This window comes from Dufourea novaeangliae, unplaced genomic scaffold (assembly GCF_001272555.1).
Source record: "Dufourea novaeangliae isolate 0120121106 unplaced genomic scaffold, ASM127255v1 scaffold1, whole genome shotgun sequence".
NCBI classification, from domain to species: domain Eukaryota; kingdom Metazoa; phylum Arthropoda; class Insecta; order Hymenoptera; family Halictidae; genus Dufourea; species Dufourea novaeangliae.
This window is the reverse complement of record NW_015373885.1, coordinates 90,528-116,052: the sequence shown is the minus strand read 5'-3', so window position 1 is coordinate 116,052 and position 25,525 is coordinate 90,528. Positions and strand designations below refer to the sequence as shown.

The 25,525-nt window shown below is 46.7% G+C and overlaps 1 protein-coding gene across 1 annotated transcript; it reads left to right on the top strand.

Moving 5' to 3' along the window:
- Positions 1–347: 347 nt before the first annotated feature.
- On the top strand, positions 348–25,525 carry LOC107193799 (zinc finger protein basonuclin-2-like). Its single transcript, XM_015583309.1, is given in 2 exon segments — positions 348–608; positions 21,749–25,525. A coding segment is annotated over 1 exon segment (3,627 nt). The 5' UTR covers positions 348–608; positions 21,749–21,898.

The window sequence follows — 25,525 nt, the reverse complement described above, 5'->3', positions numbered from 1 at the left end:
CAGCGCTGGCGCGACTCTCAGGCCTCCACCAGCAGCAGCAGCGGCAACGGCGATCGGGTGGGGATGTCGTCTCCAGCCCCCGTGGCACTGGTAGGGAGGACAAAAGCGGCGTAGGGAGGGTAAAGCAGGCGACGCCGACGACCACGGTGACGACGACGCCGCCGACGACGACGACCACCGCGTCGAGGGAAGGAGGAGGAGGCGGTGGCGGTGACGGTGGAGGTGGAGGTGGTGCTGGTGTAGGAAGTGTCAGCGGTGGGGGAACGTTAACCGGTGGGGGGATCAGTGGTGGGGATAGAAACGTTGGAGGTGGTGGTGGTCGTAGTGGTGGTGGTGGCGGTGGTGGTGGCGGTGGTGGTGGTAACGGAACTGGTGGGGGCGGCGATGTCGCGGAGAAGGAGGAGAGGCCACCGGCTTCAGAGAGTGTCGAGCCGACGGCCGCGTTTGACGTCGCATCTCTCGTACTCTACGGCTCGCGCGCACTGCCGATACGTCTTAAGATCTTGCTCGATCAGTTGTTCAACCAATTGCCGCACGCGCAAGTGACACGTTTACTAGCCGCTTTCGGCTGGACGTACGAGGATTACACGCGGGGATACATACTGCAGGTGAGTTCGAGATACAAAAATTTCACGCGCGAACACACAACAAACGGAAACGTGGGATAGGTGGACCCCGTGTTCTTGTGGGAGACACGGGGGCTGAATGGGATAGTGGACACCGGAGCATCAGTTTTTATTCGTCGAGTGCTCGAGATCACCGATCGTATAGACGACAATAGGGTGTGGACATCGTTTTGACTGGACAGTTTGACGGACGAAGTGACAGAGTGCGTGACAGGGTTGGTAGGGTAGCATGAGGGGTGGATGATATCTTCGTTGTTGTTGATCGAAACGATCGCCAATGTTGTTGGAAACTTGGGCGATCGTGAGGTTGTATTTCATTCGATAATTTCGGAAGTGATGTTAGATCAGTGGAATTGGAAATCGACTAACAACAGAGGAACTGACAGGTAGGATAGTTATGGAGACTTGTATACGTTAGGAAACAAAATGGAGTAAAATAAATGACAGATACACTTACCACGCTAGAACCACCGATTTTTATATCCTTCACAAAAGCAGTGTCACCCGGTGACAACCGTAAATCTTCGTGTAATAAACACACTACGCCAATTCGAAAAATCGAAATGCAGTGACTGTAGACAATAATCAGTGACAAAGTTTACGAGTGCTTCATCCATCGATGCCGAACATTGTCAGTGTCTCTGAATGTCATCGGTTCTACCGCGAGATCGACGGAAAGTCTCTCTGTGTAAATGGAATGCATCGTAGATTCAGGAAGAAAAGGACAGTGAGAACGATTCGGAGAACGTTGTTCGAAAGTGCAAGATCGTGAAGAAGTGCTCCTAGTGCCCGTTGGATCGAGATAAGAGTTTCGAACGGTGTGCTATCGCGGTCACATGGAAATGGGAATAGGAATTTTGTCTGGCACTTCCGGCGCGATGTCCTCCAGCGGTATAGACGGAAGACGGAAGATCACGGAGAATCGATCGATCCGTGGTGGGAAATAATTTCTTTTGGATCTCGAGAAATATCATCAAAGTTTGTGATTGTACCTGTTTACTCAGAAAAACCCTATGGACTATGAATCTTCTTCGATGTTCGGTGTTATTGTGAGAACAAGCGAAAATGGAAGGTGATTGCGAACGTTGACTTTTGGAAATATCTGCAGATTCAACGAATCTGACGGAGCTCGTAGATGAAGACACTGACTGTATTTGTGTGCCAGTGCTAACGACAGATGTAACACGGAAGATAATGTGAAATGTTTACAAAAGTTCACTCTCGAAATGATCTATAGATTCGGACGATTAAGAGGACCTTACGAATGCAGAGAAGTTTGGATATCCACGATCATATTTCGAAAACTATCGAATCTACTTGCTCAATAAAAGATACCGACGAAGTTAATATGAAATCGATCTCGATGATCGATAACTCTAAACGCCCTCTTCGACAAAGAAAATGATCTCGAGTTTTTACAAAGCCTACGACATTCTTCTTCGCGAAAATAAAACCAGAACTAACCGTGTCTCGTGAAAAGTGCCGATACAAATGTGCACCTGGAACCGACGTTCGCCGGAAGTGCCAGGAGTTCAAAGGTCGGGAAAGTTTGCCGTTCGTAGATTCGAGGAAGTTCCGTCTAACTGTCTCGAACTTTAGTTACCAGAGTTTAGTTTCCTGTGCGTCTACCCGCGAGACATAAAAATTGAAAACCCGTGGCGGCGTGGCCGGTTGACGCGGGACCAACACGAACGGAAAAACTCCAAGACAAGTTTCACCGCGCGTTGATCAAAGAGAATTCTCACGATGACTACCCTGGACGGAAATCAATCCCATTCTAATTAACTGGCTAGGAGGGGGAGAAGGAACCCAGACAGGAGTGCGTGAAAATAATTAATCCCAGGTCGATCGATCGGAGCCGTCGATCGATGTCGACCGGAAACGACGAAAAAAGGAAAGAAACCGGTGTATGTGCGTGTGTGTCGTCTGAGATCCGCTCAATTAGCCCCGCGAGCTGATCGCGCGCGGATGATTAAGATCGAAAAGTGTACTTACGTGGTAGAGGAGGAAGATGAAGAGGAGGTGGAGGAGGAGGAGGAGGAAGAGGAGGAGGTCGTCCGGCGGTGTTCCTGGGAAACGTGTCGCGGCGTAAATTCCGCGGAACTTCGAAAACACGCCGCGTACACACACACACACACGTACACACACCGGCTAGACATTAATCTCGCGGGCCGCGCTAGAAAATGGCCAGTATCCGTGTAAACTGAATTGCGCCGATGTCAGCGTGAAATTAAAACGTATGGAAAACCGGTTTCTCACCGATATGTGAATTTAATCGGACGAGAAGGAGTTTTACGCGCGACCCACTCGCTCCGAAATCGTCTTGATCTTTGACCGCCGTTGCGGGCTTCGGGGGGTGGGAATATCGAGCCCCGAGGAGGTGCATCCAAAGTGATGGCGGTTCGATGCAGTTTTCGCTTTGTGTATACTTATTTCAATATATACGAACCGGATCTTGTGCGATGGACATTACGGATTTTCACGACTTTTCCTTCCTGTCTCCTTACAAAATCGGTGGTCCCATAGTGACAGATAGATGCAATTAGTGCACAATACTAAAATTCAATCCTTCGATAAATTCAAATGCTTGGAGTCCAATTCCTTAATGTTATCTATATTGACATCTGGAAATAATGTTTCACATAGATAGTTTTCGATACAGTTACACCGAGTACATAGTACACTAATCAATTCTATGCTCCGATCGGTCATACCGCTTAAAATTCAATTTCCATTCTTATAAATCATCGGAAAATCAAACTACAGAGACTATCGTCACAATAGCAACTCCGAAAATATCGTTTTTGGTGTCTGTTCCACTGAGAAATAAAATTGTGAAATATTTATGTAATAATAGGTTAGTGACTTTATCAGGTGACTCACGATCGTGTGAGGTCTATTCAATCTAATGTCGCGGAGAGAGTGTCGTAGGTCCGGCGAAACGCGTACGATTACTTAAAAGTGGCGGAACGTGCTCGGAATGTCGAATCGGGGGGCCGTCCTTCGTTCCTTCACGCACGTTTTTTTCCTTCTCCGCGGGTCGGAGCCACCCCGGGGGCGTCTCATAACTCGAGATCACGATAATGGGTGATTACGATGCCCGGAGGGCGACAATTTTCCCAGGTGTGTTTTGTCAGTCTCTTTGCGACTCAAGGTTTAAGACCCGCCAAACGTACACTGTCCATCATCTTTTGAACACTTCCACCGCCTGCAATTGATACTCTGCTGTTCCAAAGTACCTACTGCGAGACTACTGAAAAATTCATAGTAAATACGTTAAATTTCGACAAATCCCATTTTGTTCCTAATACCTAATTCAAAATATCTATGAGAAACTGAACGCGCGTGAGATACTTTGGAGCACCAATGTACAGTGTGGAACGATAAATTCCAAGACAAAAAATAAAAGTAACGGAAAAGATCCTTTTATTACCCTTTCCGACAGTTAGTTTCCAATTTACCAATATATTTAATCGTCGTGCGAGCAGACAGTTCAGGAGAATATAAACAGTCCGTATCATAAAAATTCCATGATAACGTAGGTACTGAGTCCATGGAAAAAAACAGGTCCAACTTTCTATGATTCGCCCTCTATTATAAATACACTCAACTCCTTCTCTACCAATCGTACACCTATCATTGTAAAGATAGACGATACATGGGCCGATTAAACGGATCGAGTGAAAATTCGACGAGCAACGCTTTTTAAATACACACGTGTCTCCCCGCTGTCTCTGTACCTCTCGACAATGTTGTAGAAAACTGATTGGATGCGCTAATAATGCGTCCCGACGTTACCAAACGAGAAAGTCAATGGATATTTATACAGACTTAACACGCGAGACCGGAGTTACATTCGGTTACTTTCACCGGAGATCGCTTACGAGCGATCTGCCCTCGCGTAATGTATCTCCTCCTGTAGCAACAATTGTATTAGCCAGACAGATTCCACCGACTAATAATCCTCGAATCGACGATGGTCGTGTAACGACGAACACCGGGTGAAATTCAAGTGGTTAAGTGGACGTGCTGTGTCGGTCATTTTATTTCAGGATTCGATACAGTCTACTGTCTTTCTAAATGGTACTTCCCCGAGGCTCGTTTCTTCTTCACGGTGGACAGAGGCAAATAAACGTCTCCAATCCACGTAAAATAACGTAATCAGGCGGGGGTTTTGTTTCAACGTGTGACGGCCGGGCGAGCGGCGAGCTAGGATAGACGTTGTTTGAAATCGCTGGCCTAGGTCGTCGTGGACGTGGAATAGATTTATCGTCTGTCAAGAAATTCCGATCTGTCTGTGTGTGTGTGTTTCGTAATCCGTGTATAATTGATTCAAACTTTCGATCCACTGTAAGACTATTATACTTTGAATTTTGGATCTAGGTAAATATCAGGGCGGAACACAGGTGTTTTAGATAGTTAAATCGAAAAAAATGTTTGTGTCGAACGATAAAACTTTAGATAGAAACTTTCATCCAGGTGACAGAAATTAGTGTGGAAACTCGAAGCGGTAGAAGTTGTTCTTTACTCGAGATTCTTGTAATACCGTTCGTTGAGTGGAAATATTTTGAAAGCTTGGATTCGATAAAAAGTCCTGCAAATATCGGGTAAGACGTTGTCCATCTTCTTTTTTTTACCGTCTGTGTAATGAATGAAGAAGATACGGTCGTTTTGAGTGCATCGTTTCGTTATTACCGTGTCATATTTGACGACTGATTTTGGGAATACCGATGAACGCCTCGATGTTTCGTGCGGTTACGATACGCCGAGCCGATTATCATAATATTCGTGAAACCGAGAAGGTGCTAATTCCGCGTTTCGCCATTATACTTCGTCGTTTATTATACGGCCGCGATATTAGCGTCCTCCGCTGTCTCCTAATAACCGCGTTAGTCTTTGGTGTACTGTTCTCTGGAGAGTGCCAACATTAATCAAACCACACTTAACAATTCCCATTACCGAATCCTTCTTCTACAAATTTCTACTCCGTTACAAGTGATTCTTGATAACTCAAATTGAAACGAACGATTAGAAAACATATTAAGAAGAATATCTTCAGAAGTCTCAAGTTGATAGAATTTATTCTTATCGTTGCATACATGAACCCCGTAATCGACCATAGTCTTCGATACACCATGTAACTTGAAAATACTCAGTGCGAGGTTCAACCCTCGTACACTCTTTAATCATATTTTCCATTATCATTCCTCGAATTGAACTTGGTCCAAGCTGAAATCGAACCAAGAGAACGATACATACAAATCGTTTGATCGTTACACGTACATATGTAAACCACGTGTTCCAACACGTTACCAGCCGAAGGTACAAGGAAGTAGTCGAGTGTCCGAAGGTAGAATGATATCCGTGACGAATTCCCTCGGTTTTTCGCGGTTCACGGACGCTGGCCCTATCGCGTTTATCTTCCCGCGAATAACAGAGCCAAAAGGAGCGGGGCGAGGTCGCGGTACAGTGGAAACGGTAAATCATATCGGTCTGTCGGTCCATATCGAGTGTACTTACGTGTTTCGCCTAGGTGGAAGCCAATTTCGCACGACAGGCCGGCTGGCGATACGGCTGGGCCCCGTGGAATCCGGTAGGGTTTCGCCTGGGAGCCCAGAAGCGTTCGCAGGTTTACTACGGCCGCGGCGGATGCCTCTCTTCGCAACGGAACGCTTTAGAACGCTGAAACCCGCCTCCTTCTGGCGGTCGCGGCCACCGTCAGATTTACGAGCGAATATCTGCGCCGGCGAGAAGACCGCGTCGCGAATCGCTCCTCCGAGCCCCCGAAGCTACTGCACACTTCGTGGCCCGGCGGTGGTAGACTTTCCGTGCAAGATGTCGATGCAACAGCCCTTTGTCGAAGACCGTGACGCTTCTCGATTTCTTGCCGCTGCTCGTTCAATATGTATAGGGGATCGTTTACTTATGGAGCTTTCGCGTCGAGAACGAGTAGATACACCACCGATCCAGCCTCGAATAACGACTCTGTCGATGGTTTCACCTGTGTGTCCCGGATCATTTTTCCGTGGAATTCTCATTCGAAAGCTACGTAATCACCTGAACTAGTATTCATATTGTATACCAATTCAAGAGTGGTTAGGAATTAAACCCTTGAGTTGGGAGAGCGAACCTATCCGCCTTGACTTATACTTTCGTGTAAGCACAATTTTACGTCACAAAAATGGCCGTCATTTCAGTTTGTTTTAATAATATTAGAAGAACAAAGACACTCTTTTTGTTTTCGATTAAGTTTAAAAATTGGAATCTTGTGCTCAGATTTTTATCGTCAAACACTCCACAATGCGAAAATTCTTTCCCTGTACAAAGGGTCCAGACAATTTTAATTGTCGAAGAATGAAAAGCTTCTGAATCGGTAACGATCTAAAAGTCGAATAAATCGACGGTACAGGTGGCGATCCATAGACCTCGATAATGTCTCAGCCAGATCGGAAACGATTTATACTCCCTAGCACCGTTGACGGCCGTAATTGTATAACGATTTTTTCTTTCCTCTTATTAGCCCCTATACTATTCATCGGAGGTGATTTTTCCTCCTGGGACCGCACGTCAGCCGTGAAAGGGCTGCAGGCAACCGTGACGAATTTATCCGCGGAACGCTCGGGAACGGACCGATTCGAATGGAAAACGAAAGTGACGAGCACCGATCGTCGTCGTCGTCGACCGCGGGTGCGTGTGTTCTCTCCTGCAAACAAAGGAGACGGGGATAGAGGGATTTCATTTCGCGCGAACGCGCATCGCGAGTCGCGACGTCGAATAGGCTTTCTAGCCGATTCCACCAATCACGATGATCTTCCTCGACTATCTCTCTCGAATCGAAACAGTAAGTTGAAGAATTTATTTAATGAAGTTCCTTTGATGAAGCATCATCCTGCTAATGAAACTTGGCGACATCATCCGCCAGCTTTTTACCCAGCTGGAAGTTGATTTCGCACCAATTGCTGTCATTTTCCTAGACGATCCCTCTCGAATCTAAACAGTTAGTTGAAAAGGATTGTCGTTATTTCGAAGAGACATCCTGCTCCTAATGAAATTTCACGATTTTTGAACCTGCGAATGGCTCGTTAACGATCGAAACACGAGAATCGTGAGCCTGGGCTGGTCTCGACTCTCAACTATTCGCGTGGGCACAAGTTTTTTCTCCGTTGTCGAACCCCACTCGCTGAGGATCGCGATTACGATGTCTAACCTTGCATTGTGATTTTAACATTGCGTTCTTCTCGCCTCGGAGATTTGTCTCGATTTATGTTCCTCGGGGTAACGGGACCTCCGCCTAACGAACACTTCCGGAGCGTTAATCATCCTCACGGTATAATATCCTGTGACACTACTTAAATTTTATTGCATCAAATTTAATCAATCTCGTTAGAGATAGATCTTGAAAGGACCACCTTTCGTACTTCCTAGAATACATATATACACTTCGACGCCTTGAGAAATTCTAATTAATTGTTAAATTACATTGTCTTTTTACATGAAAAGTAATTTCACGTAGAAATACCTGTAAAAGAGCTGCAAAATTTGTATAACTTTAGGGACAAAGTTATTCCTGACCGAGTCAAAGTCATCCCAACTTACAGTATTATGTTTCCTCTCCGAATACTTAAACTATTCACACACACACACACACACACACACACACACACACACACAAGGTTTCAGTTGCTAAATAATGATCGAATGCCGATTAAATCAGAACCACAAACGACCTCGGACAGGCCCGTAACAAAGAATTCCCAAGCGGAGTCTCGCGCACACCACGCCGATTGTGACACAACGAGACCGCCGCCGCGGGTTTCGTGCGGATAATACGCCCGAAATCGTGAGTATTCTAGGCTCGATTCTCGATGCACGAAATCGGCGAACAGAGAAACAGAAAAAGGAGACACAAAAAAACACGCGACGACCGCGTAGCGACTGATATTCGTAAGATCGAAAGTGGCAACGGTAAGTAGACGCGCGAGAGCGAAGGATCGGAAACCGGGGAAAGATGGTAGCCCGAAGCCGATCGACCTGTCATTACTCCACCTCGATGGAAGAAGCATGATCCAAAACCGTAAATTACGGAGCATCCTGGAGCGGAGGAGAGAGGATATACACGGAGGGACGGATCGATGAAGAACGAGAGGCTGAAATGAGACAGGGAATACGACGTGAGGGGGCGAACAGAGGGGGAGTAGGGGGGAGGGCTGGTGGTATACGAGGAGATGAAAGGGGAAAAGAAGAGAAGATCTCGACGGCGGGGCCCGGGTCTCGATCGCTCGAGCGGAAACGTAAAAGCGGGCGCGCGCGAGCGCGTTCAGGTCCAGGGAAATTAAAACTACCGACGGTGGCATTTACATCGACTACCGATCCCGTCGAATTCACGGTCGGCATCGAGGGAGCCAGGGCCCCAGACCCGGCAATGAAAGGGAAACGAAGAAGAAGGAAGGAGGCCTCAGAAATCGGAAAAAATTATGGGGTTGCGCCGAGGCCAGGCCAGGGTCGAGTCTCTTGCCTGTGAGACTCTTTGCCATTCGCGTTCCGTTAATCATGGCGTGTTTCGTCTCGATCTCTCGACGCTCATAGAATCATCATCACGACCACGACTCCTAGGCTACCTAGTGAGCTTAATCGTAATGGCGGTTCGAATTTGGAAGATTGTTCTACTATGTTTGGAAAGGATTGTTTTTGGGGGAACCATGGGTGAGAATTCTGAATAGATCGAAAGGACACATTCTCGCTCGTGTGAGGACATTTATGGATTATATATGCAGTAAATGTTACGATGCGTTAACGAAATTGCTGAATGTCTGAAATCGATACTATTTTAGGGCATCTTAATGCTCGATGCACGAGGCTTATACTACTATGAAGTAATAAAAGTAATTTGTAACGACACATTTTCTTCATACAGACCCTGGTGTCCCCACAACTAAAAATCTGTATTCGCATAAATATCCGCAGTTTATTTATGAGGGATACTGTGTCTGGTCTACCTTCGCAATGATTTCTGTCACCTATTAGGTGTTCGATTATCAGGAGATTCATTTTCAGGTACATAACTCTTACCCGTCACGGGGAGTAATTGCGTTTTTATTTCAACCAGGATTTTCATTCGTGTCTTCGAATGCTAATTCGTACAATAATCGTTTAAACGGATAAGGGAGTAATTGGGCACGCACTTAGGAAGCATTAACCACAATTTTATTGTACAAGTTTATCGTGTTTTGAATACGATTACTGTCAAAAGTAAAGGTTAACAAGCGTACTGCACAGAGGCACACGATCTGGACACGAAGATGGCTGCGTTTGTTCCGGTTTCGAGCGCGGCGCCGTTTCGATTCGAGCGTATTAAAAGAGAATCGTTCTTTTATTAATGCGATTTTTAATTCCATGTTCCCGTTACCGGGCATCCTCGCGCGGTAACATTAATACAATCGTCATTGCGATCGCGTAACAAATTTCAAAAGTATTCTAACCGCAAACAGCCGTGTTATGCGTTCTGACTTCCATTGTGAATTATATTTTCATGTTTGGAGCAATTTGTAAGCGGAGAATAATCATGACAAGCGAAACAACTGATAAATCGTATACGTACTCGTAATAATTAGGGATTGACAAAGAGGTTCCTGTGAGTATTTCTTGGAATTGAATCTACTAACTTATCGTAGTGAAATCATTCCAAAATCTGGCTAATAATCAATTATTTATACACCATTCTACCGAGCAACAGAGAACCAAAGATTCCGTTTCTGAATGTCCAAGCCTATCTTTACGGTGAGCGACTGATGTCCAAACAATCCATGAACGTCGTCTAAATATCCAAGAACCGTACGGCTTTCCATACCAGTAACCAACACTTGACGACTCAAGTACCATTGTCAGGGTAACAGAGAACCAAAGAATCCATCTTAAAGTGTCATCCACATGACTACATAGAATCTGATTTCCATTCGCTATAGCATACAAACAAGAATTCGGAGAATACTTTTTTCGAACAGCGTACAGCGCTGACTATCCAGAATTCAAGGGACATTCCTCCGTTTAAAATAACAACGGTGATCATATTGCCGTTCCAAATTGTACTGTTAGCACTAGAACTACGAAATGATCTCGAAATGTAAATGTTTGTAAGCTCTTACTAAAAGTATTAAAGTGTGATAACAGTTTTTTCCGAGACTCTTCGCAACTGCTAATTCAATATACACTGTGTCTCAGTTCGGGTAGTAGAACCGGGTAGGAAGTGATTCTATAAGCAAAAATAAGTCAAAAAAGAAGAATAAATTTCTTTCGTTTGAGGTTTCGTTTTCGAGATAATTGAATTTGAAGATCTGCTGGATACGCGTGCAATTGAACAGGACTCGACCATCGCGTCTGTTCAACACATGCCGTTTCTACTTATTATTACCACGCATACTCTATGAAACTTCCAATTGGTTTTCTCTCAAAACGAAGCCTTCGTATGAAAACATTTATTCTTCTTTTTCGATTTATTTTTTCTTATAGAATCACTTCCTCCTCGACTGTACCATACCTGAAACAGCCTGAAAAGGTTCATTGATTTATCGATTTACATGCTTTTGGAACCAGCTGCCCTTTGACTAACGCGATAGAAATAGGAACACATTCGTCGTCGGTAATTCCATATACACTACTGCTCATAAGTATCAGGATGTATACCCCATATTCGATAAGTGTCACAATACTTACAAGCAGCAGTGTACCTCAATTCTCCACGAAACGCGAAAGAACAATATTCTCCAATTTATTCGTTGCCAAGATCGGTCGAGTTACCGGTTCATATCGATGTCGTGCATTGTCACTGACGCCTGCCCGAAAAATCGCCACGCCTCTTTCGTAAGGGGGGGCCAGGAGAGCGGCTCCCAACAGAAAAACACGTTCCGTATGTAAATCGGGGCCCACCTCGGGGTCTGGGAAAGGAAGTCTCGCGGCGGCGTGTACGATTCACTGGTAGACGATTTCGCGTCGAAGTCGCCCGCGGCGACGCGGAATTGTTATTAGTCCCGCGATAATGGCAGCGTTAAACGTACGGAACGGGCCGATCAAAGTCACATTGTTCATCTTTCGTACGACGGCGTAACGCTCGCTCGTTGCCTCGCGGTGATCGCGAACGAGTCCGTTTCGCGTCGTCACACAGACACAGACACACACACACACGGATGACGAAAAAAAATCGTATGTACCTACCTCGGGACCACGATACTCATCGTTAATGGCCGGTTCTCCGTTCTCGTTGTCCCGCTTTTACGCTCGCCTTCACTCGATTCCACCGAACATCGCGTCGTTGCGGAACCAACAGGACCAACACAGGCTGGGTCGTTTAACGATCGGAACGGAGACGGGGATCGAGTCCCAGGATTCGGTGGCCGATCGATAACGCTACCGCGGAATATTATTTTTTCGTCTGTTTTTTTTTTTTTGTTAATGTACTAATGCGTAATGTCAGTGTTTAATGTCGTCCGCACGTAATCACGGTGTTCCAGCCTCTAACTGATTGAAACCATGCAGTCCAGGCCTTGCCTCGGCTTGAAATTACCCGCGATCCGGATAAATTGTATGCACGGAGCGTCGTCGAACCGGCGATCTTTCTTTTGTTCAAGCGATATATAGGTACTCCGGGTTTGCAGAGCTTTTCACGAAGAGGTAGATTGCAGTCGTGACTCAAGAAAGTTTAAACTTGAGATATTGTCGGATTTATTAAATATTCTGGTCCACCGTGTTTTCTTGACGCAATAATAAATGTTACAATTTTAATAGAAATTCAGATCCTAAACTTCGTCTGTGAAACTAATTCGATTCTAGAGTCGTTCTGACAGGAAGAACTCTGACTATAGGCAATATAGCCACACGTCAATTCCGAGACACATCTTTTCTCGAGGACAAATGAATTCTGTATGCAGGAAAGAGAAACGCAGTAACTGACAAAGTCTCGCGAGGATTGAATGGGTGGGGGCGCGGAGGGGAGGGGGAGGAGAAAAAGAGACTGCAGGTAGCTGCAATCCAATTTAGAGGCGGATATCCACGCGAGATCTTCACGATTTCTACACACGAATAAGACGCCGAGCACCGGCCGTGAAATCATATGCGGTGTCCAGTCACGGATGGCATTGCCGTCGCCCGCGATCGCTGTCTCTCCTTTCGAAGGGAAAAGACCGCTGTCGAGAGACCACGGCAGCCACGACTGTTTCGTGATCGTGCCGACAGATGGCACCAGCCACTGGAACCAACGGATCCAGACGTTCACTCGCATCGACGAGGCGCGTGCTCGCGCGTTACAAACAATCCAGAAAGCGGTCGTCCCCGCGAGCCACATGATCGAAAGCGATTTTGTAATTCCCGCGCGAACACGATATCGCCGTGCTTAACGATCTCTCCTCTTTCTTCCCTGTGCGATCTAGAATCAGGCACAATTTCATTTGAATAATATGCATAGCGAGAAGCAGTGGTAGCTATAATTGTTATTCTGGCCTTTAATTAATTAACTGCTATAGATCGTCTGTGATACCGCTCCCAATAATCCCTATTTTCCTCTCCCCTACCACATAAGAGCATGAAACATACGTTTTTGAATGCATTTGATAGTGGTCAGTTGCACATGAAATTGTTTGTTATTAATTTATGCAGCACGAAAAAATGCAGTTGACCTGTATTCGGTATTTGTGTGTACGTAATGATGCAATAAACATTAGCGGTCTGTCAGACCATCCGTAGTGGTTGTGAAAGTTCCAATGTCTGCAGTAGTTAAGTGTTAATATCAAGTGATCCACGTTCGTCATCCGGAGATTCGAAATGGCGAAATTCTTTCTATCTTTGTATTCATTATTCAAAACTCTTCTTATGTAGACAATGAATTTGCCCATCTCTGTACACGATCAGAACGAAAAGTTGTATTAATTTGAAGTAGATAAAATGTTGGTAGTTACAACCATCGCTAAAGTTATTCGATTGTCCAAGAAATCTGCATGATATTTTTGGAGTCTGTTAGTTATACAGAAAACTAAGGCGTCCAAACTAAATGAAACAGCAAAGCGTAGGTATCGCGGTTCTCGCTGCACCCGCGCGATTACGCATTGCGCAATGAAGTCACCGACGCCTCGAACTGCTGCAGCACAATGTATTCCCATGCTCCCGAGGAACCCATTTTCCACCTGCAAAAATGAATTCTCTTAATGACGTGTAATGTAACCGTATCGTTTCCCCGCGCTCATTCCTCGGTTTTATTACTTTCTTGCTCCGTTGTCTATTTTATTAAGTATCTTGCTATTGGGTCACTTTAATTAGCAACGGGAAGGGTGATTTGTAATACGACGGTACAACAACGTGGGCAAAATTATTTACAGACTTGTAATTCCATCCACCTAATTTTCATTTTCCTTAGAAACTCGAAAGAACCGCTCGAAGTCTCCCATATTGGAAATCTGTAATGCTCTATATATAGCATGTTTCCGAAACAGTGGTACAACCCAAAAGGATGCGATTCTACACGGAAAAATAAGTCGAAAATGTAGAATAACATTTTTCTTGTACGACGCTTCGTTTTCGAGAAAATCGTATTTGAAAAACTGCTCGATACGCGTGCGATTGAATAGGACTGGGTTAACGCGTCTGATCATTACATATCATTTCTACTTACATTACGAACTCTTTCTACTTAAACGAAGCATCGTACAAAAAAATGTTATTCTACACTTTCGACTTATTTTAGCATGTACAATCACTTTTATTTTTAAGAACCTTCTGAAAATTCTAGTTGATCCACCATTTATCTGATTTAACTATCAATCGATTCTGATTCTTCGTCGAATTCCTGATAAGTACTTCGCGATTTCTTAGCGAACAATCGTCCGGGCGGTATTCCGTCTTCGTTTCGTATCCACCATGTATAATGGTAATTGTTCGACAATTTCATTAGCCTGTGGCTGATTTTTCCGTGAGAAGACCGCGGGAGTTGAGCTGAACCATTTGAAACGGGTTAAACGCGATTCACATCGTTCCGATTCTCACCGGGTCGGTATGATTTATTTTTTGTTTAAATTAGCAACCATCCTAGTCAGGCGTTTCCTTTCTTTTGTTTACGGTGGCGTGGCACGATCGACGGAGGCACGGTTAGGGAAAGGAAGCGGGGCTGCGGTTAATTTGCAAAAAGAGAGAGAAAGAAAGGCAAGGGAGAGGGAACTAGGGCCCCGATCCATATTTTACGTCGCGCCGCTGATTGATTTATCGCCGGGAAATGGTACTTTATGAAAATATAATTGGATAAGTTAAAGAGAAACGGTACTGCAGGGAAAACCGTTCTCGAGAGTCGCTACTGTTGTTATGCTAATAATTTGGATAAAACCCGCGACGTCGCGGGCAACCACAATTAATACGAATTGTTTTTATTTTTCGATTTAATTATCGTTTCGCGATTAATTCGCCTGTGGGCTACGGTTTATTAACATTAGATCTACCGACGATAAACATATATCTATTTCCATCGGATCCATAAACATAACAAACCTTTGGAAATATTCAAATTAATATAACAATAGTTGTCACATTCTATAAACGTCGTTACAAGAGTCAACTAAAAAGTCATTTTTAATGTTTGTGGTAATTCCAGCGTTAAAAATATATAGCTATACATATACGGGGTGTTTCCGAAATCGTGGTACCAACGGAAAGAAGGTGATCCATCCTGTAAAAGTAAGTCGAAAATACACAATAAATTTGTTCGTGCAATGCTTACGTTTCCAAGATAATCGAATTTGGAAATCTGCTGGATACGCATGCGATTGAATAAGACTTGGCTACTACGTCTGTTCATTACATTCCGTTTCTACTCAATGCCACGCATACACGCGTTGCAGATGAATCGTCAAACTCGATTTTCTCAAAAATGGTGCTTCGTATGAAAAAATTTTATTCCATATTTTTTATTTACTTTTTACACGAGGAATTGCCTCTTTTCTGATTGTACTCACGATTTCGGAAACACCCTGTGTGCACCTGATTTCGTATAAACTGGCTTTTCCGTTGGCCTCTCCGTCTTCGCCTCGCAAGAATGTCCCGGAAGAGGAGTTTCAACGCGCGACGACCACAGTATAAAATACACAAGAAGTAACCGCACCGGAGGCGATTTAAGAGACAGTAAATGGCGCATGAATGCCTTCACTGACAGTGCGGCGTCGTCGAACCCGACTGTAACATCGCCCCGTTCGTGCTCACTTTTTCACGGTTCACATTCAGAGCTTGTCAACATACGTCAATGATCTATCGTTGAATTACCCAACCTAACCCACCCGATAAACTTTATTACCAGAAAATGGTAACAACGCTTGATTCATCTGAACTGATTGTTGGTTTTACAGTACACTGAAATCGTAGAGAAATTGTTTTTCATAAAGTTGCAAAAAAAATATTTCTGGATCATGATCGTTAGAAATTCAATATAGTTAGCGTTCGGAACCGAAGAGGTGTGTAGTTGAAGACGACCGAAATGCACGTCAGTCGGGTTCATCGACCAATTTAAAGGACATTAGGGCATGCCCCGAAAGAAACCTCTGGAGGAGAGAGAGGAGAGGAGAAAAAATTGCCCGCCCGGAGGAAGCCAGTGGGGCCTGCCGCGCAAAAAGAGACATTCTGCCGTGCAGAAAGATACTACCGATTACATGGTATCAACGGTTTAATGGTCGCTCTCACGTACGCGCGATTTCGCTAATTCGACTGTTACCGGTGGCTCACGGGACTTCGTGTGAGCTCTCGCGAGTTCGATCATTACCAATTGCCTCCGAGCGAACTCGCGCGCGAGCGAGCGCCCGCTCGATCCAGTTGAAACGTTCTCGACTGCTCATTTGTCCTCGATGCGTTCTCCTTTTGCTCTGAACTCTACAAACACGAACATCATTTCCCCCTCCCCGGAATAGCATCTCTTCGTGGTTATATAATTTATGGGTGTTCGTGACATTTCGTAACATAAAACGATTCGGATTAAAAATTCCTGATTCTAGGGTGCAAGGAAGTATCTAATGTTAATACAAGACGAAATATCTATCGGAAAAATTGATCAGACTCAGAATGGTGATAGAATCTTTGCCACCAATTGGAGCCTCTTCTGCATACTCCGTAATATCAGGTCGATGCATAAATAACTTTCCCTCTTTATAAAGGTATTTCTGTTTAAGTGACCCTTCCAATTACCATTAATGCCGTTAATGAACATAATGATTAATATTTAATAAATTATACCTTCCGTCATTGGATGAATGTTATTTATGACCGAAACCCTCCCCATACACACAGACACACACACGAGGAATAACGAAAAAACATAACTCCCCGGAGCAAAAGAGGCTCGCCTTCCCTCATCCGTGTTGAACAGGCCCCCGTGCTTTTAAATGGCCACTATTGGGCCGCAGTTCGCGTGCGGAACTATAAAAATTCGAGTCCCACGGTTCACGCGGCGACTGTGGCTCGCGTTCTCAGACACACTCAAACAGACATACACCGACCGTTTAGGTCCCTGGCCGTTCCTTTCACGTAACGACGAACAGTTTAGCCGATTCGCGGAACGCCTTTCCACTCCGCGGATTCTCCTTGTCACGCATACGCGAAGCCGTGGATCATCGCTCGTTCCGCCATTCCTCTCCTTGTGGAATCGGTGTCTGGAACCCGCGGGGGAGTGAAAAAAAACCGGGTGTGAGAAAATTCAGGAGCGGAATAGGTGGAACCCCACAGCCGGGAGAGCTGCGGGTGTCTTTTCGATGTCCGGAAACCGCGAGAAAATGTCGGTTCCGTTTTTATCCCTCTTAAGTCGCGACCGTTTAAAGGTGAAAGTGGAGGATCGAGGGAACGGAACGTTTTTGCTCGTGGTCTCTCTCTCTCTCTCTCTCTCTTGAGTTTCACAGAGACAAATTTCGTTTATGGGTCTTCTGGGTCACGTTTACAGGAATTCAGATGTTAATCCGTATCTGGATGTGTTTACCTTTACCGTCGAATGTGTACTCTACATTCACCGTCGTTCTTGTCGCTATGCACATCGTCCACTGGTTTCTCATGTTGTTTCTGGGACAGAGGTTAAAAAGGGTTCTAAAAAGAAAGGATCAACCGTCCCCGAAGTAGAAATTAACTTTCTGTACAATTACCGTCGATTAGCTTCATTCGTTTGTATACCGGTGGGGTGACTTTAACTCAATCGAAGGTAACTTTGTCCCAAAGTCAAATTAAAAATATACACAGCTGTTACCCATATTTACGGTACCCATATTGCTGCATCGTTCTCGGTGTGAAAATCTGAAGAGGATGCCCACTCTAGAAGTTTTACGAAACGTTAAGCGTGGAATTGGAACATCGAGAATTTACATCTCGGGGAAGCCCACCATTTTCACGATACTCCCAGTCGCCCGAAGATCAGATCGGGACTCGGGGAAAGTGAGATAACAGTCTATTTGCCGGCAGTTTCGCACGACAAACATAAAAACCATGAAATTGCAGCCCGAAGGAGTGTCACGCTATGTGTTGCGACCGAGGCCATTACCATAATTTTGCCAGCCGTATAACCCGAGGGGGGACGTTCCGTAACTGTATAATACCCCCTTCCCCTTCTCCCTCCGCTGTGTTCGGTAATTCATTATCATACGTCCACGACGATCGACCGTCTCGCAATTAGAACGTCGGCTTTCGCCTGTTGAATAATAGTCATCGGCAGCCGCGGCGACTCGAACCGATCGACGAATCCGTGATGCGTCACGGGCGCTTAGACTTCGTCGAACGGTATTATATTTAGCGGGGCTTAAACTGCAAATCGCGGGAGGTGACGGTGCGAGGCTTGGGATTTTTCAGCAAAAATCACGCGACGACCGACAGCTCCCTGTGAAATTTTCTCTCTTTCTCTCCCTGTCTGTCGATATTCGGGGTCTCGTGTAATCGAAAGAGATTTTTTGGTTGAACGTTCGTTTTCACTCTCCCAAGAAATGGTCATCGTCTGTTTTGCACTTTGGTCGTCGAATTAGAGAGTTTCTTGTTGTTCTCTTATTCCTTTCTGTTCTCTCAATTTATTAACAATGTTTTAAAGAGACAATTTACGGGACCGTGTTAAATCCTAGTGTCGCTTAATATGTATATTCTGTTTCCTGTTGGGTCACTGTCCTCGTGTCCCGATAATGTCCTCTAAATCCGTCGTTCCAAGGATTCCAGAACGTAGGTCTAATACATTTTCTTCGTTATAGTAATCTTTTAAGTGGTAGAAAGCAGATATATATATGCTCGTCAAGGCGATCGTAAAAAAGCTGGTGCGCTTTTATTTTAACCACAACGCATAAGGATTGACAATGTTAGGGTGGTTTTATAGTTATGCCACGCAGTGTATACTGTTATAAGAACAAAGAACACTATTCTTGTTTCCAATTAAGTTTAAAATTTGAAATTTTTCCTGGCATCTTAAGTCAAATACTCCACAGTGCACCGTACGAAAATTCTTTCCCCCTTTAAGGGGTTAAACTACCATATTTCATCGACCAGTGTAATTGCCCGTTTCCAGCGTTCTATTGTCTTTCTTTTCGAAAAGATATAATGTCAGTCGTTATTTAATTCACCGTGTTGCATCGAGAAATATTCTTTTCACTTTTGAATCGATGTGAAATCACAGAGGGTGGGCGTGCGAGTTAGGTTAGCTGTGTTCCCCCCTCGCGCTCGCGACAAAGAGCAAAATGGCGGGTGTGTGTCTCGTGTTACAGAGTCGCGTGTTTCGTGGGCTCTGCGGTCAGCTCGGTGCGAAAAATAACGCGGAACGCCCGTCTCGTTTCGGCGGCTCGCTCGATCGGATTTGGAAGTGGCGTCGGTTCGGTGGAGTTGACGCCGCAAGGCGGCCGTATGTCGTTCCGCGCGTGTGCGTGCTTGAAGAAATATACACAACCGGGACGCGGGCGAAAAGCGTCGCGGCGTTGGGGCGTCCTGCGTTACGTCGAGCCCGTCGGTATGCGTAAATATACAAGCCCGCGAGAAAGAGAGAGAGACAAGCTTACGGCCGCCGCCACCGCCGATCTATATACGCTGGCCACCCTGATTTTAGAAGAACCAGTGACTCCGACAGCCGATACGTGACGTCCAAACGGAAACCCTCGGAAACTGGACCGCGTCTCCTGACTTCTCCGGCCCCTCTGGAGATCGATATATCCGTGAAACGAATCGAAAAGTAATCCAACTTTTGCTGGAATTACGAGAGGATATATATGTTACCTTTAAAATATATTTTGGATCGAATGAAAATTGTGTGTTCGATGTTGGAAAACCTTTATGGAATGGAAATGGAGTAATTAGTAATTTCCTAGTTAATACTATTAATATAGGCCAACGTACTAATTTCGTCGAGTAATATTGGATTACTTATTGGTACACGTAATAGCAACCACGTTGAAATTGTATTGAACGGTTTACCAACAATAACTATCGTTCCGTCTCAGGTTTCGCATTCGCGAATTTGTAAAAATTTCAGAGTATTGAACCGAGCTGCTCGAGTCGCTAATTAAGCGGATAATAATTTCCAATTGCCGAAGATCAGAGATTAATGGGAGGGGGGGGGGAGAATGTTACGAAACTTCCGGTTACTTATTATTATAGTAATTAGAAAGTTCGATCGACGGGAACGAAACGGTCGATTCTCGGTGTGCGATCGCAAGAACGAAAAATATTATCACGGCCTGTTAATCGATCGCTAAGAAGTGTGCTCTTGACTTTCGATGCGACGTCGCCAGAAGAACAGGTGTATCGAAATCAAGAACGCGAAAGAGAAACCCGACGTGAACCTCGGAATGGCCTTAAGTTGGATTCGACTGCCGTCACACTTTTGCCAGCCTGTTCTCCGGTAGCAAAACGATAAACGTCTTCAACTGGCAGCAATTAAAAACAACGATAGATAACATTTCCCGGTATATGTCAATTTATTTTCTAAATCTGAAACAAACCATGTTCAATTTGTCCAGCAAAACAAGAATCGATATTTTATGGTCGTCGTGATATTAATAACGAAAGTGATTCGCAGAAAGTCATTATGATCTACAAGAAAGGCATTAAAGTAAAATTGTTTTCTTCTTCAATGAAATATTTCATAGAGAAAACAAATCTCTCTTTATCTCTGGTTTTCCCATCTTCGAATGAGTAATGGAAATAAAAGCTTCGGCTGACGATCATTTTACAGTCAATTATTTAGCGGTTCACTCATCATCGAGCTGGCAACTGAAGTAGAACTAATTAAGCGCCTGCTAAAGAGAATAAATTACTTTGATTATTCATTGATCCGTTCTTATTAATTGTGCCGCACAATGTAAAACTACGTTACGTAAGCGGCCTTCCACGGCCGTAGGAACAACGGAAGTGTTTTTACCCGGATATGGAATTATCATACGCCGGTCGTGGCGAAACCTGAAGGTTAAGAGAACGAAAGAGTGCAAGAAACTGCAACACGATACATACAAAGAAACCGAAAAGAAAAAAAAAGGAAAACATAAATTCATACTATCAGTTGACAGTTTGACGACGTTAAACACTTAATTTGTAATCAACCTGGAAGAAATTCATTAAAATACCATAACCGTTAATCGGTGTAACGCTTCAGCGACGGACGACCGTGACACACAACGTTCTTTTTCTATTTCATATTGTTTCTTGCGTGTACATTCCACGCCAGCGATTGCTATAACAGACTCACCTAGCGTGATAAACACCAAAAATAAAAATTAACAAATAACGGGGCCAAGTTATGCAGAAAGCTACCAACCCTCGATAGTCTAAAATGGAATAAATTTAGTTTGAATACAGTAGCTTCATTTCTATTGAGTATATTTTATTTCTTATTCTTGTTTTACAATGTTTTTTAATGGTTTATTTAATAGCGAGTAGTGTAACTACTATTATCTTAAATTTTCTATAGTTAATTTCAATTGAACCTTTAAATCTCTATGGCTTTGTAACTATTTGTAAGTAAAGATCGTAAAATTAATTGGATCCGTACTGCGCTTACCTGATTTATTTGTCACTGCGAGGTTTTCCGTATAACTTGGCTGCAAATGTAAATACGATAGACGATTACTTGAAAGCTAACGAATCCACGTGATCTGTGCCCGCAGGACTCGCAGAACGGCCCGGTGCTGGACCGATGGAGCATCTGTTCGCCTGAAGAGGAACCGCTGGTGTTGCAGCAGTTCCTCAGATTCGCCGAGACGCGTCCGTTTGTGCAGCAGTTGCTGCTGGCCGCCGGAACGCCGGGGACGGATGCTATGTCACCAAGCAGACGACCTTCGCCGCCGACGATGCCACTAGCACACCTACCACCCCCTCTCCACCTGCTTCACTGCGGTCTCCCGCCTCCGGGCTCGAGATTGCCTCCGCCTCTGCCACCGCCGCCACCGCCGCCAGCGGTCTCGCATCCGTCGATGTCACCGACCACACAGAAGCATTATTCCTCGTCGGCGAGCGGGAATTCCGGGGTAACGAGCAGCGCCAATTCGCCGCCCAGAAGCCTCGAGTCCCATTTGACGGTGTCCCCGTTGAACAGACTTCAAAGCATGCAGCCGTTCGACTTTCGGAAGCTGGGCACTCTCGGTCTACCAGCGTTTCCGCCGTTGCCACCACCGCCGACCGCGGATCAGCTGTTGCAGAACCGTAAATCCATGAGGAATCCTCACAGTCCGCACAGTCCACCTCACCATCACAACAGCAATCAGTTGCAAAGGCCTCACATGCCGCCGGTCGCGCCGGTCTCCTCCTCGGCCTTGAATTTCGGCCATCCGTTGTCGGTCGCGGTGTCTTCTGGCGCTCTTCCGCCAAATTTTCCCGCTCACTTTCCACCACCGCCTATGGGCAAGTCCTCGGGAGGATTGACCGGAATGACAGCGCCCTCGGACGTGCACAGCGGCGGTGAGAAGAGCAGCGAGTTCGGCTCAGAAGAGGACGAGGAGGACGACGAGAACTCGGACAGCGCGTTGAATCTGAGCAGACGGGACAGCGCGTCGAAACACGCGTCCGAACATCGACATCATCCGCCACTACCTCTACAGGCTGGCCCTCTCGGCAGGCCACCCGGTATACCAGGAAGAAAGCCTCATTCGCCTGGCAAACGACACGGTAGCCAGTGGGGCGGGTCGGCTAACATACCGCCCAATCTTGGTACACCGTTCATCAATCCCACCACCGGCAAGAAGAGGGTGCAATGCAACGTCTGCCTGAAGACCTTCTGCGACAAGGGCGCCCTAAAGATTCACTTCAGCGCGGTCCATCTGCGGGAGATGCATCAGTGCACGGTGAAAGGGTGCAGCATGATGTTTAGTTCCAGAAGATCGCGCAACAGACACAGCGCAAATCCGAATCCCAAACTACATTCGCCGCATCTTCGGCGGAAGATATCGCCTCACGACGGACGATCATCGATGGCTCACGCCCTAGTCTTGCCACCCCAGGTTGGACTGCCTGTTCCAGGCTCGGGACTGAACCATTTACCTTTTGGATCGTTCCCGTTGCTCACCCCGCCTCCCGATCTCCGATCTCCTGCCTCTCTGTGCGGCCTAGACTTCAAACACCTGGACCAACCCAGACCGTACGACGAGGCGTTGCAACAACGAATGAGTGTTAACGCGAGTCTCTCGTCGACGACGGCGCTGACCACGTCCTCCATGGCGATGACAACCGCTGCGGAGACGCCTAGCACCACCGTCGCGACCAGAGGATCGTTCTCCAGTGGGAGCGCAGCGGATACCGTGTCACCTTCCACTCAAGCGTCGACCGCGGTCGCAGAAGGGGACGAAGACGACGACGATGACGACGGCGGAATCGTGGTCGTTGCGGAGGACGACGCTAGCAATCTACCGTCGAGGCTACCTCTACGTTCCGGAGAGGAGGACGACGAACAACCAGCCGATTTCAGTCTGACAAAACGATCGAAGTTGTATTTCGGCGAGCCCGCGGACGAAGACCTCGTTAGTAATCCGGATAGCAACGAGGATAATGATTCAATGGGCACGGTCGATCAGCAGAGCTTTTCGATGAGCCAGCACTCGTTGAACTCGACCTTATTGCACAGCCGAGGCGTACGGAAGAGAAAATCGCAACATCCGACTCGATGCGCTGTCTTGACCGAGGTACATTCCTCGTCGTAAAGAGTGAAGCAACGTTGCCTGTCCGACAGCGCGGCCGTTTCGTCGTTGAACGACTTCCAAAGCCAACCGGAGGACATGTCGATGTCCCGATTAGAAGCGGAGGAACGAAAGGCCGTCTCGCCGTGTTCCCCAAAGAATATGAACTTCAACGACCACGAGTCGAACTCCTCTCGGTCCCCGGAGGTGTGCAACAGGGACGCGGGAATGATAAGCGGTGCTCGGCGGGACGCGGTCTCCGCACACGACAGCGCCGAGGATCTACCTCAGGACGAGCCGCGTGATCTGAGCTCGAGAGCGAGCAGCGTCAAATCGCTCAAGAGACAGGTTAGTCCGGAACCAAAGGCGTCACCTGACTTAGCGGACGTTGCTCCCGTCTCGACGATCAAGAAAGAGTCGAGCTCCTCGGACCTGACCGACAGACTGAAAAACGAGTGCGAAGACACGGCCGCGACGACGACGACGACGACGACGACGACACCTACGGCGACGGCGACGAAGGAGGACGAGCCGTCGAGAGTGTCCCCGAAAAAGGAGGCAGAGACGGCAGAGGCGAAAGTGAAGGAGGATGAGATCCAGGAGGATGATGATGATGACGACGAGGATGAGCCGTTGGAGGAGGTCGAGGAGGATGATGATGATGAGGAGGTGAACGTAGCGCTGCGTAATCAAGAAGGTGAGCGTCCCGATGATCCCTCCCGTGCCCCGAGCTCGGTCGACAGCCGTCCGACGACAGCCGACGACCTCTCCCACGACTCCTCGACCAACACTTTGCGTCAACTCGAGTCCTTGTCGCAGGGTCGCGCGATGCAGTACACCGGGATGCAGCGGGCGGTTTCGAGGTCTGGCCGCGGCTCTACCAGCCCCGTCAGCCTCACGACCCACCAGGAGACCACCATGGACAACTCCTCACGTGGCTCTCGTTCATCCAGCGCCTCACCCTCCACAGCGGCCATGGATACGGACAATAGCCTGATCACCTATGCCCGTTACGAGAACGGCGGTTTCGTCAGCACCCAGGAGGTGCCGTTGGATCGGGAGAATCCACGTCGTTGCACCGCGTGCGGCAAGGTGTTCCAGAATCATTTCGGTGTCAAGACCCACTATCAGAACGTTCATCTGAAGCTGATGCACCGTTGCAGCGTGGACGGGTGTAACGCGGCGTTCCCGTCGAAGAGGTCGCGTGACAGGCACTCGGCGAACCTGAATCTCCATCGGAAGTTATTGTCCACTTCGTCGAGTCCGCCGTTGTCCTCGAGCCTGCCGCCGAGTCTGTCGCCCAGGGTGGACGACACCCAGATGAATCCTCTGTTGCGTAACGAGTTCCTCGCGAGATTGTACGCGGACGCGGGCATTGGCGCCCTGGGTGCCTATCCTCTAACGCCTGGACTACCTTCAGCGGTTGATCTGGCCGCTAGAATACCGCCACCGCATCCGCTTCTGCTGCCACCGCACCTGGGAGCAACATTCTCGGGTCTGTCCTCGTTCGCCTCGCACCTGGCCGGACTGAACGGTCTGACCCATCAGCATCTGAATCATCTGACCAGAATGTCCCAGGAGCAGGGGACCAGACACATCCCGGGTTCCGGCTCTCCGTTGTCCTCGCCAGGCTCCGAGGACCGAAAAGAGGAGGCCAGGTGTACGATACCGGGCTGCGAGCGTGTGTTCGGCTCCAGAGCGGTCAGAGATGCCCACTCGAGGGATCCCCAGGCCCATCGTGACCTACCTTCTGTTCTGTCGACCAGCGGTTCGTGA